Below are 12,783 nucleotides of genomic sequence, written 5' to 3'. Positions count from 1 at the left end.
TAAGGTTCAAATTTCGGCCCTGTCGATTTTCTTTCAAAAAGAATTGGCTTCAGTCCCTGAAGTCCAGACCTTTGTTAAGGGAGTGCTGCATATACAGCCTCCTGTGGTGCCTCCAGTGGCACCGTGGGTTCTCAATGTGGTTTTGGATTTCCTAAAATCTCATTGGTTTGAACCACTAAAAAAGGTGGATTTGAAATATCTCACATGGAAAGTGACCATGCTTCTAGCCCTGGCTTCTGCCAGGAGAGTGTCAGAATTGGCAGCTTTATCTTACAAAAGCCCATATCTGATTTTCCATTCGGACAGGGCAGAACTGCGGACTCGTCCGCATTTTCTCCCTAAGGTGGTGTCAGCATTTCATCTGAACCAGCCTATTGTAGTGCCTGCGGCTACAAGTGACTTGGAGGACTCCAAGTTACTGGACGTTGTCAGAGCATTAAAAATATATATTGCAAGGACAGCTGGAGTCAGAAAATCTGACTCGTTGTTTATATTGTATGCACCCAACAAGATGGGTGCTCCGGCGTCTAAGCAGACGATTGCTCGTTGGATCTGTAGCACAATCCAACTTGCACATTCTGTGGCAGGCCTGCCACAGCCTAAATCTGTAAAGGCCCACTCCACAAGGAAGGTGGGCTCATCTTGGGCGGCTGCCCGAGGGGTCTCGGCATTACAACTTTGCCGAGCAGCTACGTGGTCAGGGGAGAACACGTTTGTAAAATTTTACAAATTTGATACTCTGGCTAAGGAGGACCTGCAGTTCTCTCATTCGGTGCTGCAGAGTCATCCGCACTCTCCCGCCCGTTTGGGAGCTTTGGTATAATCCCCATGGTCCTTTCAGGAACCCCAGCATCCACTAGGACGATAGAGAAAATAAGATTTTACTTACCGATAAATCTATTTCTCGGAGTCCGTAGTGGATGCTGGGCGCCCATCCCAAGTGCGGATTATCTGCATAAATTGTACATAGTTATTGTTAACTAATTCGGGTTATTGTTGAAGGAAGCCATCTTTCAGAGGCTCCGCTGTTATCATACTGTTAACTGGGTTTAGATCACAAGTTGTACGGTGTGATTGGTGTGGCTGGTATGAGTCTTACCCGGGATTCAAAATCCTCCCTTATTGTGTACGCTCGTCCGGGCACAGTACCTAACTGGAGTCTGGAGGAGGGTCATAGGGGGAGGAGCCAGTGCACACCACCTGATCGGAAAAAGCTTTACTTTTTGTGCCCTGTCTCCTGCGGAGCCGCTATTCCCCATGGTCCTTTCAGGAACCCCAGCATCCACTACGGACTCCGAGAAATAGATTTATCGGTAAGTAAAATCTTATTATATATATATATATATATATATATATATATATATATATATATATATATATATATATATATATATACACACACACACACACACACACACACACACACACACACACACACACACACACACACACACACACACACACACACACACAATGAAACAAACAAAGTATATATATATATATACTCATACCCTCCAACATGACCCGCCCCACCAGGTACAAAATGCTCTGTTTCTGGACTTCCCTCTTAATTTATTATTGCAATCACCTGTGAAGAAACAGCTTTCTTATCATTTAACTAGTTCAACACAGGTGATGGAAATCATAAATTAAGAGGGAAGTCCAGGAACAGAGCATTTTGTACCTAGTGGGGCGGGTCATGTTGGAGGGTCTGATATACTTTGTTTCATTGTTTTCACATATTCCCCCATCTGTTATTTGCTGAGCCTCTGCCCCTTCCAGAAATGGTGATCATCTGGACCAGGTGCCCTTAAACATCATGAGTGATTACAAGTATCATAATGGGATGATTTTGGGTTTAGTTTATTAACACTTTTCCACAACTATATTTTGTGCACTTTTATGGTTTTGTTTTTTTAAAGCACAAGGGACACCTGGTGTGCCGAGACACACGATTCCTTGGCATGCTTTACCCCCAGCAATAGGCATAGCACAGGTCCTCTTGCACTGTAGAGGCCGTGAGTTATCAGGACGAAAGATGTATGCGTTGGATTGCCGTTCACTATTTTATTATGTATAGGTTAGAAGCGCTGTTGGCTTTTAGGACCTTGCGTGAATAGACAGGAAAGGTACCCTGCGAGTAACACAGCACGTGTAGTTGTAAACAACTACAAAAACCTACAAGTAGGTGTACTGGTTTCTGATGAACTAACCCGAGTGTGTATGTGTGTCTATGTGAATGTAGACTGTAAGCGCCACTTGGGTCATGTGATTGACGGAAATATTCCCTGTGAAGCGCTGTATAAATAACTGTTTATAATCTATAATGCAAGGATGCTTTTTCCTTTTTTCCTCCTCTTGCACAGGCTATGCAAACACCTAGTGATGGGGGCTCAACCCCCAGGAGTAGGTCATCAAGAGCCAGTGTTCATCAAAGCTCTAAGTATCCTCATGGAAGCATAACTTCTGCTCGTAGACGGTCATCATTACGCTGCCCGTCCAAGCGGAAGATCCTGCGCAGCACTCCCTTGGTGGTAGGTCCTTCATAGTTTCCCCTATACTTTGCAAATCTAAGAAACTTCTATTGTTCTGAATCTCTGCCATTAATTTATGATTCTCAGTTATTCTATTGAGACTATGGAATAGTGTAGTGAACAAAACAGAATTCTAAGCACATGCTTTATAAATAACATATCTAATTAATCTATACATTGGTATTTTGTATCCTAGGTTTAAATGCAAATAACATCAAAGCAGGAATTCCTTCACAGGGCTAATAACTTAACTGTTAGCTGTACATTTGGTGGGTAACATGTGAAGCCAGGAATACTGGCCTGTGCTTAGTCTGTGACACTGCAGGTTACAGGAATCAATAATGCAAAGATGTACACCTGGCGCTGTTACCTACAGAGTGAGGGCAGCTAATCTTGGGGGACTTGATCCCTAATTTCCCCAAAAAGATAAAGAACTAATCAAACAATAAGACAGCGCTTCTCACTTTGTACAAAAATATTTCTCTATCGTCCTAGTGGATGCTGGGGTTCCTGAAAGGACCATGGGGAATAGCGGCTCCGCAGGAGACAGGGCACAAAAAGTAAAGCTTTAGGATCAGGTGGTGTGCACTGGCTCCTCCCCCTATGACCCTCCTCCAAGCCTCAGTTAGATTTTTGTGCCCGGCCGAGAAGGGTGCAATCTAGGTGGCTCTCCTAAAGAGCTGCTTAGAAAAGTTTAGCTTAGGTTTTTTATTTTACAGTGAGTCCTGCTGGCAACAGGATCACTGCAACGAGGGACTTAGGGGAGAAGAAGTGAACTCACCTGCGTGCAGGATGGATTGGCTTCTTGGCTACTGGACATTAGCTCCAGAGGGACGATCACAGGTACAGCCTGGATGGTCACCGGAGCCTCGCCGCCGGCCCCCTTGCAGATGCTGAAACGAGAAGAGGTCCAGAATCGGCGGCAGAAGACTCCTCAGTCTTCTTAAGGTAGCGCACAGCACTGCAGCTGTGCGCCATTTTCCTCTCAGCACACTTCACACGGCAGTCACTGAGGGTGCAGGGCGCTGGGAGGGGAGCGCCCTGGGAGGCAAATGAAAACCTTTTTTGGCTAAAAATACCTCACATATAGCCTCGGGGGGCTATATGGAGATATTTAACCCCTGCCAGAATCCGTTAAGAGCGGGAGACGAGGCCGCCGAAAAAGGGGCGGGGCCTATCTCCTCAGCACACAGCGCCATTTTCCCTCACAGAAAGGCTGGAGGGAAGGCTCCCAGGCTCTCCTCTCCCCTGCACTGCACTACAGAAACAGGGTTAAAACAGAGAGGGGGGGCACTAATTTGGCGTTAGAAATATATAAAAAAGATGCTATAAGGGAAAACACTTATATAAGGTTGTCCCTATATAATTATAGCGTTTTTGGTGTGTGCTGGCAAACTCTCCCTCTGTCTCCCCAAAGGGCTAGTAGGTCCTGTCCTCTATCAGAGCATTCCCTGTGTGTGTGTGCTGTGTGTCGGTACGTGTGTGTCGACATGTATGAGGACGATGTTGGTGAGGAGGCGGAGCAATTGCCTGTAATGGTGATGTCACTCTCTAGGGAGTCGACACCGGAATGGATGGCTTATTTAGGGAATTACGTGATAATGTCAACACGCGCCAAGGTCGGTTGACGAAATGAGACGGCCGACAAACAATTAGTACCGGTCCAGACGTCTCAAAAACACCGTCAGGGGTTTTTTAAAACGCCCGTTTACTTTAGTCGGTCGACACAGACAGGGACACTGAATCCAGTGTCGACGGTGAATAAACAAACGTATTCCTTATTAGGGCCACACGTTAAGGGCAATGAAGGAGGTGTTACATATTTCTGATACTACAAGTACCACAAAAGAGGGTATTATGTGGGATGTGAAAAAACTACCGTAGTTTTTCCTGAATCAGATAAATTAAATGAAGTGTGTGATGATGCGTGGGTTCCCCCCGATAGAAAATATGGGCGGTATACCCTTTCCCGCCAGAAGTTAGGGCGCGTTGGGAAACACCCCTTAGGGTGGATAAGGCGCTCACACGCTTATCAGAACAAGTGGCGGTACCGTCTATAGATAGGGCCGTCCTCAAGGAGCCAGCTGACAGGAGGCTGGAAAAATATCATAAAAAGTATATACACACATACTGGTGTTATACTGCGACCAGCGATCGCCTCAGCCTGGATGTGCAGAGCTGGGGTGGCTTGGTCGGATTCCCTGACTAAAAATATTGATACCCTTGACAGGGACAGTATTTTATTGACTATAGAGCATTTAAAGGATGTATTTCTATATATGCGAGATGCACAGAGGGATATTTGCACTCTGGCATCAAGAGTACGTGCGATGTCCATATCTGCCAGAAGATGTTTATGGACACGACAGTGGTCAGGTGATGCAGATTCCAAACGGCACAAAGGTGTATTGCCGTATAAAGGAAGAGGAGTTATTTGGGGTCGGTCCATCGGACCTGGTGGCCACGGCAACTGCTGGAAAATCCACCGTGTTTACCCTAAGTCACATCTCTGCAGAAAAAGACACCGTCTTTTCAGCTTCAGTCCTTTCGTCCCTATAAGAGTCATATCTGCCCAGGGATAGAGGAAAGGGAAGAAGACTGCAGCAGGCAGCCCATTCCCAGGAACAGAAGCGTTTCCACCGCTTCTGACAAGCTCTCAGCATGACGCTGAGACCGTACAGGACCCCTGGATCCTACAAGTAGTATCCCAGGGGTACAGTTTGGAATGTCGAGACGTTTCCCCTGCGCAGGCTCCTGAAGTCTGCTTTACCAAGGTCTCCCTCCGACAAGGAGGCAGTATGGGAAAAAATTCACGAGCTGTATTCCCAGCAGGTGATAATTAAATTACCCCTCCTACAACAAGAAAAGGGGTATTATTCCACACTATATTGTGGTACTGAAGCCAGAAGGCTAGGTGAGACTTATTCTAAATCTAAAAAAATTTGAACACTTACAAAGGTTCAAATCAAGATGGAGTCACTCAGAGCAGTGATAACGAACCGGGATCCATGTCCCAAATTTGCCCTTATCACTAAGGGTACCTCAGGTTCGTGGTACAGAACTGTCACTATCAGTTTCAGACGCTGCCGTTTGGATTGTCTACGGCACCCCGGGTCTTTACCAAGGTAATGGCCGAAATGATGGTTCTTCTTCGAAGAAAAGGCGTCTTAATTATCCCTTACTTGGACGATCTCCTGATAAGGGCAAAGTCCAGGGAACAGTTGGAGGTCGGAGTAGCACTATCTCGGATACTGGTACAACAGCAGGGGTGGATTCTAAATATTCCAAAATCGCAGCTGATCCCGACAACAAGTCTCCTGTGCTTAGGGATGATTCTGGACACAGTCCAGAAAAAGGTGTTTCTCCCGGAAGAGAAAGCCAGGGAGTTATCCGAGCTAGTCAGGAACCTCCTAAAATCAGTGCATCATTGCACAAGGGCCATGGTAAAAAAAATGGTGACCTTCCTTCGAAGCAATTCCAGTCGGCAGATTTCATGCAAGAACTTTTCAGTGGGATCTGCTGGACAAATGGTCCGGATCGCATCTTCAGATGCATCAGCGGATAACCCTATATCCAAGGACAAGGGTGTCTCTCCTGTGGTGGTTACAGAGTGCTCATCTTCTAGAGGGCCGCAGATTCGGCATTCAGTTTTGGATGTTGGTGACCACGGAGGCCAGCCCGAGAGGCTGGGGAGCAGTCACACAAGGAAAAAATTTCCAGGGAGTGTGATCAAGTCTGGAGATTTTTCTCCACATAAATATAGCTAAGGGTAAATTTATAATGCTCTAGGCTTAGCAAGACCTCTGCTTCAAGGTCAGCCGGTATTGATCCAGTGGGATAAAACATCACGGCAGTCGCCCACGTAAATAGACAGGGCGGCACAAGAAGCAGGAGGGCAGTGGCAAAAACTGCAAGGACTTTCCGCTGGGCTGAAAATCATGTGATAGCACTGTCAGCAGTGTTTCATTCCGGGAATGGAAACTGGGAAGCAGACTTCCTCAGTAGGCACGACCTCCACCCGGCAGAGTGGGAACTTCATGGGGAAGTTTTCCACATAATTGTAAACCGTTGGGAATTACCAAAGGTGGACATGATGGCGTCCCGTCTGAACAAAAAACGGGACAGGTATTGCGCCAGGTTAAGAGACCCTCAGGCAATAGCTGTGGACGGTCTGGTAACACCGTGGGTGTACCAGTCGGTGTATGTGTTCCATCCTCTGCTTTTCATACCTAAGGTACTGAGAATTATAAGACGTAGAGGAGTAAGAACTATACTCATGGCTCCGGATTGGCCAAGAAGGACTTGGTACCCGGAACTTCAAGAGATGCTCACAGAGGACTTATGGCCTCTGCCGCTAAGAAGGGACTTGTTTCAGCAAGTACCATGTCTGTTCCAAGACTTACCGCAGCTGCGTTTGACGGCATGGCGGTGGAACGCCGGATCCTAAGGGAAAAGGCATTCAGGAAGAGGTCATTCCTACCCTGGTCAAAGCCAGAAAGGAGGTGACCGCACAACATTATCACCACATGTGGCGAAAATATGTTGCGTGGTGTGAGGCCAGGAAGGCCCCACGAAGAAATTTCAACTCGGTCGATTCCTGCATTTCTTGCAAACAGGAGTGTCTATGGGCCTCAAATTGGGGTCCATTAAGGTTCAAATTTCGGCCCTGTCGATTTTTCTTCCAGAAAGAATTGGCTTCAGTTCCTGAAGTCCAGAAGTTTGTCAAGGGAGTATTGCATATACAACCCCCTTTTGTGCCTCCAGTGGCACTGTGGGATCTCAACGTAGTTCTGGGATTCCTCAAAACACATTGGTTTAAAACCAGTCAAATCAGTGGATTTGAAGCATCTCGCATGAAAAGTGAACATGCTCTTGGACCTGGCCTGGACCAGGCGAGTGTCAAATTGGTGGTTTTTTTCTCAAAAAAGCCCATATCTGTTTGTCCTTTCGGACAGGGCAGAGCTGCGGACTCGTCCCCAGTTCTCTCCCTAAGGTGGTGTCAGTGTTTCACCTGAACCAGCTTATTGTGGTGTCTTGCGCCTACTAGGGACTTGGAGGACTCCAAGTTGCTAGATGTGGTCAGGGCCCTGAAAATATAGGTTCCAGGACGGCTGGAGTCAGGAAAACTGACTTGCTGTTATCCTGTATGCACCCAACAAACTGGGTGCTCTTGCTTTTAAGCAGACTTTTGCGAGTTGGATGTGTAATACAATTCAGCTTGCACATTCTGTGTCAGGCCTGCCACAGCCAAAATATGTAAATGCCCATTCCACAAGGAAGGTGGGCTCATCTTGGGCGGCTGCCCGAGGGGTCTCGGCTTTACAACTTTGCCGAGCGGCTATTTAGTCAGGGGCAAACACGTTTGTAAAATCCTACAAATTTGATACCCTGGCTGGGGAGGACCTGGAGTTCTCTCATTCGGTGCTGCAGAGTCATCCGCACTCTCCCGCCCGTTTGGGAGCTTTGGTATAATCCCCATGGTCCTTTCAGGAACCCCAGCATCCACTAGGACGATAGAGAAAATAAGAATTTACTTACCGATAATTCTATTTCTCGGAGTCCGTAGTGTATGCTGGGCGCCCATCCCAAGTGCGGATTATCTGCATTACTTGTACATAGTTACAAAAATCGGGTTATTATTGTTGTGAGCCATCTTTTCAGAGGCTCCGCTGTTATCATACTGTTAACTGGGTTCAGATCACAGGTTGTACAGTGTGATTGGTGTGGCTGGTATGAGTCTTACCCGGGATTCATAAATCCTTCCTTATTGTGTACGCTCGTCCGGGCACAGTACCTAACTGAGGCTTGGAGGAGGGTCATATGGGGAGGAGCCAGTGCACACCACCTGATCCTAAAGCTTTACTTTTTGTGCCCTGTCTCCTGCGGAGCCGCTATTCCCCATGGTCCTTTCAGGAACCCCAGCATCCACTACGGACTCCGAGAAATAGAATTATCGGTAAGTAAATTCTTATTTTTTTACTTCATATATATAATTATCACAGTTATGCACCGGCCAGTGCTGTAATACTAAAACATACAAGATAAAAAATGTGTTTTAACACATATAAATATTATAATCCACACAAAGACCAGGTACAATGAATACTGCGATTCCTTAACTCTAGTGACGACACAGCTGCTTTAATGAGTTACACCCCAGATGGGACTTGAACCCCCAATCCCTGGTTTAGGAGGCCAGTGCCTTATCCATTAGGCCACTGGGGCTTACTGAATCGCAGTATTCATTGTACCTGGTCTTTGTGTGGATTATAATATTTATATGTGTTAAAACATATATATATATATATATATATATATATATATATATATATATATATATATATATATATATATATATATATATATATATATATATATTATAGTCTTTATGGAACTGGCACTCTCCCTTGAATGGATAACACTGCTCCGGTGCCCTCTGGAAGCATACACATATCCTCATAGAACAACCAGCTGCACTCTGGAGTCTTTTTAAAGATGGTAAAGTGCAAAAATTTAATCCATATTAGACATCAGGTGACCAACGTTTCGGGGCCGTGGCGCCCCTTCGTCAAGGTGATACAAGTGTAAGATAAAAGTGACATACCTTATATGTGTAGGAAGACCCGCGAACGGGACACACGCCGTGGGAGGGAGTTAGGAACTACATCCGCCCCTCTCTCATCGCGCTGTGCAAGACATCCGCGTCCCTGAGCCGCCTCTGTCGTCACTTCCTGGAGGCCGGAGTTTACTCGGTAACCTTGGTAACAAGCGCTCCTTAGCAACCAGGACTCGGATAGGCGTCAGGGCTGCGGTGGAAAAATTACATACGTGAAATAAAAAGTGCTGTGCCATTCTAATATACATGGAACTAGTATACAGATAATGCAAGGAACATAGAAAGCAATTGGATGGTAATAATGGTTAATACATACAAAGCCTTTCGTAGGAGTTGTCCACCCCGGTCACCCCCCCTGATGGATTTGGGGATATGATCAATAATTTGGAACTTCAGTTCCTGTAATAAATGTCCTTGGTCCGCAAAGTGTTTTGCCACTGGCTGATCCGACAGCTTTCCAGTAAGGGCACTTTTGATGGCTGAGCGGTGCATGGCTATTGATCATATCCCCAAATCCATCAGGGGGGGTGACCGGGGTGGACAACTCCTACGAAAGGAGGCACGATGGATGTATAGCCTGGATACCATCAAACCCAAGGGCCTTAATGACAAGGTCCAATGGAGTGTTTTTCAATAACTGTTTGGACTGAGCTTGTATGAACGGTAGTATTCATGCACTAAACAAAGAATTTTATATGGGACCGGACTGCATTTCTATCTCTGTTTTTGTTTCCGTTTTACAGGAAGAGCACCTAGTAAATATGCATCTACTGAGGTTACAAGGTCTTGTGCACTTACATGCACATGGGTGTCCACCATTGTGGACATTCATGTGCAGAGTGGGGCACAATTTCCATACGCTGATACATAGTCCCGTTTTCAAACTTCGATTGTTTTAACTTTCTACACCAGCCCTTAAGACGGCTTTGTATGTATTTACCATTATTACCATCCAATTGCTTTCTATGTTCCTTGCATTAATCTGTATACTAGTTCCATGTATATTAGAATGGCACAGCACTTTTTATTTCACGTATGTAATTTTTCCACCGCAGCCCTGACGCCTATCCGAGTCCTGGTTGCTAAGGAGCACTTGTTACCGAGTAAACTCCGGCCTCCAGGAAGTGACGACAGAGGCGGCTCAGGGACGCGGATGTCTTGCACAGCGCGATGAGAGAGGGGCGGATGTAGTTCCTAACTCCCTCCCACGGCGTGTGTCCCGTTCGCGGGTCTTCCTACACATATAAGGTATGTCACTTTTATCTTACACTTGTATCACCTTGACGAAGGGGCGCCACGGCCCCGAAACGTTGGTCACCTGATGTCTAATATGGATTAAATTTTTGCACTTTACCATCTTTAAAAAGACTCCAGAGTGCCGCTGTTTGTTCTATGAGGATATAGATATATATATATATATATTATGAAGTAAAAAATATTTTTGTACAAAGTGAGAAGCGCTGTCTTATTGTTTGATTAGGTTACAGGAATGTCCAGATCCAAAGGCCTCATTGGGTGAGTTATGTCATAGTCTAATGGACCCTACACACCCGGCAAGGTGCCCTATGGTGGGGTGGGGGGGATTGAATGAAGTTTCTTCACTCGCCCCGTCACCCGGCTCCATAGCAGTGCATGCTAATATGGACGAGATTGTACATATTGGCATGCATGTATAAGCGTCACGGCACCAACGATGAACGAGTGCAGGGCCGCATCGTTCACCATTAGTGCCTACACACTGAAGTATGAATGATATCTCGTTCATTAATGAACGTTCATATTGTTCAGTTTGGAATTGTGAGAACGGCCAAAGTTATTGTATAGTGTGTACGAACGATCGTGTGTAGCTCAGATATTGATGCCTACACTTTCCCGAAAAATTGTCCCATTGTCGGGCCGACCCCAAAAAATCTGACAGTGTGTTACTAGCTTAAGGCCGGGTGCACATCAAAGCGATGTGTTTTGGACCAATATATTGTGCCGTGTGTACACGACCGGACAATGTAACATACCTTGCTGCATTCGGCAAGATGGCATTGTTAATGATATCTTCTTGACTGAGCAGCACTGCCAACCAGAAGATATTGTTAATGACCCGTGGGAGCGCGCAATCGCAGGTCCATACTGCACGATTTGTCGCTTACTCTAATTTGTAAACAAACACAAATCGTGACTATAACTCTGTAGTAAGTACCTGGCATAAGAGTGAATTTTGACACCTATAGAGACAGTCTGGCTTTCTACGCATATTTGGCATATGTTAATATATTTGGTATATCATCTCATATTTCACTATTTGATAAATCTGGCTACCAAATTTAGTTCAGGGCCCCATGGGGCATAAGGTACACTGGTATAAATAAATGATGCATAAGAAACCCACAGTATGTGCACATCTTCCTGAATGGGTCTTAATGATATCATCATCCTATTATGTTTTATGTATAAATGTGCGGGATGTTACACCTGATTGATTAAAAGGTGTGTTATGTCTCTGTGTAATGTCCAGGAGAAGATATAACTGGTATAAGATTTTTGGAATATTTTTCATTCATCCGCAATTTACACCTAGGGGAAATTCACTCCCCCATATTAGCACACACCCTGATCTGAGTGCCCACCCAGTGGAAAATGTTTAAATACTCTGCGTATTAGAAAATTGTCAAACTATTGAGAACTCGATAACATTGATGAGCTATCTAATCTTACCAACCTATTTCCCTTACATCTCGCATGTAAGTTTATATTCTGACACTTTCTCCTTCTTTGGTTGTTTTGCTGTATGTTATATCCTCTTTTCTCTGACGTCCTAAGTGGATGCTGGGACTCCGTAAGGACCATGGGGAATAGCGGCTCCGCAGGAGACAGGGCACAAAAAGTAAAGCTTTAGGATCAGGTGGTGTGCACTGGCTCCTACCCCTATGACCCTCCTCCAAGCCTCAGTTAGATTTTTGTGCCCGAACGAGAAGGGTGCAGGCTAGGTGGCTCTCCTGAGCTGCTTAGAAGTAAAGTTTAAATAGGTTTTTTATTTTCAGTGAGACCTGCTGGCAACAGGCTCACTGCATCGAGGGACTAAGGGGAGAAGAAGCGAACTCACCTGCGTGCAGAGTGGATTGGGCTTCTTGGCTACTGGACATTAGCTCCAGAGGGACGATCACAGGTACAGCCTGGATGGGTCCCGGAGCCGCGCCGCCGGCCCCCTTACAGATGCTGAAGAGTGAAGAGGTCCAGAAATCGGCGGCAGAAGACGTTCCTGTCTTCATTAAGGTAGCGCACAGCACTGCAGCTGTGCGCCATTGCTCCCAGCACACTTCACACTGCGGTCACTGAGGGTGCAGGGCGCTGGGGGGGGGCGCCCTGGGCAGCAATGAAAATACCTCCTATGGCAAAAAATACATCACATATAGCCCCTTGGCTATATGGATGTATTTAACCCCTGCCAGTTTTCCAGATAAAAGCGGGAGAAGAGCCCGCCGTGAAGGGGGCGGGGCCTATCTCCTCAGCACACGGCGCCATTTTCCCACACAGCTCCGCTGGTAGGAAGGCTCCCAGACTCTCCCCTGCACTGCACTACAGAAACAGGGTACAACAGAGAGGGGGGGCACTTATTTGGCTAAAAATATATATAAGCAG

The 12,783-nt window shown here is 46.1% G+C and overlaps 1 protein-coding gene across 1 annotated transcript in view; it reads left to right on the top strand.

Moving 5' to 3' along the window:
- Positions 1-12,783, top strand: part of CENPL (centromere protein L) — a 60,233-nt gene that overhangs the window by 4,779 nt on the left and 42,671 nt on the right. The window contains exon 2 of the mRNA XM_063939679.1: positions 2,367-2,534. Within this exon, the coding sequence (XP_063795749.1) occupies positions 2,370-2,534 (165 nt within the window). The 5' untranslated portion in view covers positions 2,367-2,369. The remainder of the gene's footprint in view (positions 1-2,366; positions 2,535-12,783) is intronic.

The sequence above is a fragment of the Pseudophryne corroboree genome, chromosome 9 (genome assembly GCF_028390025.1).
Source record: "Pseudophryne corroboree isolate aPseCor3 chromosome 9, aPseCor3.hap2, whole genome shotgun sequence".
Taxonomy (NCBI): Eukaryota; Metazoa; Chordata; class Amphibia; order Anura; family Myobatrachidae; genus Pseudophryne; species Pseudophryne corroboree.
The sequence above is the reverse complement of the archived record's forward strand: the minus strand, read 5'-3'. Positions and strand labels throughout refer to the sequence as shown.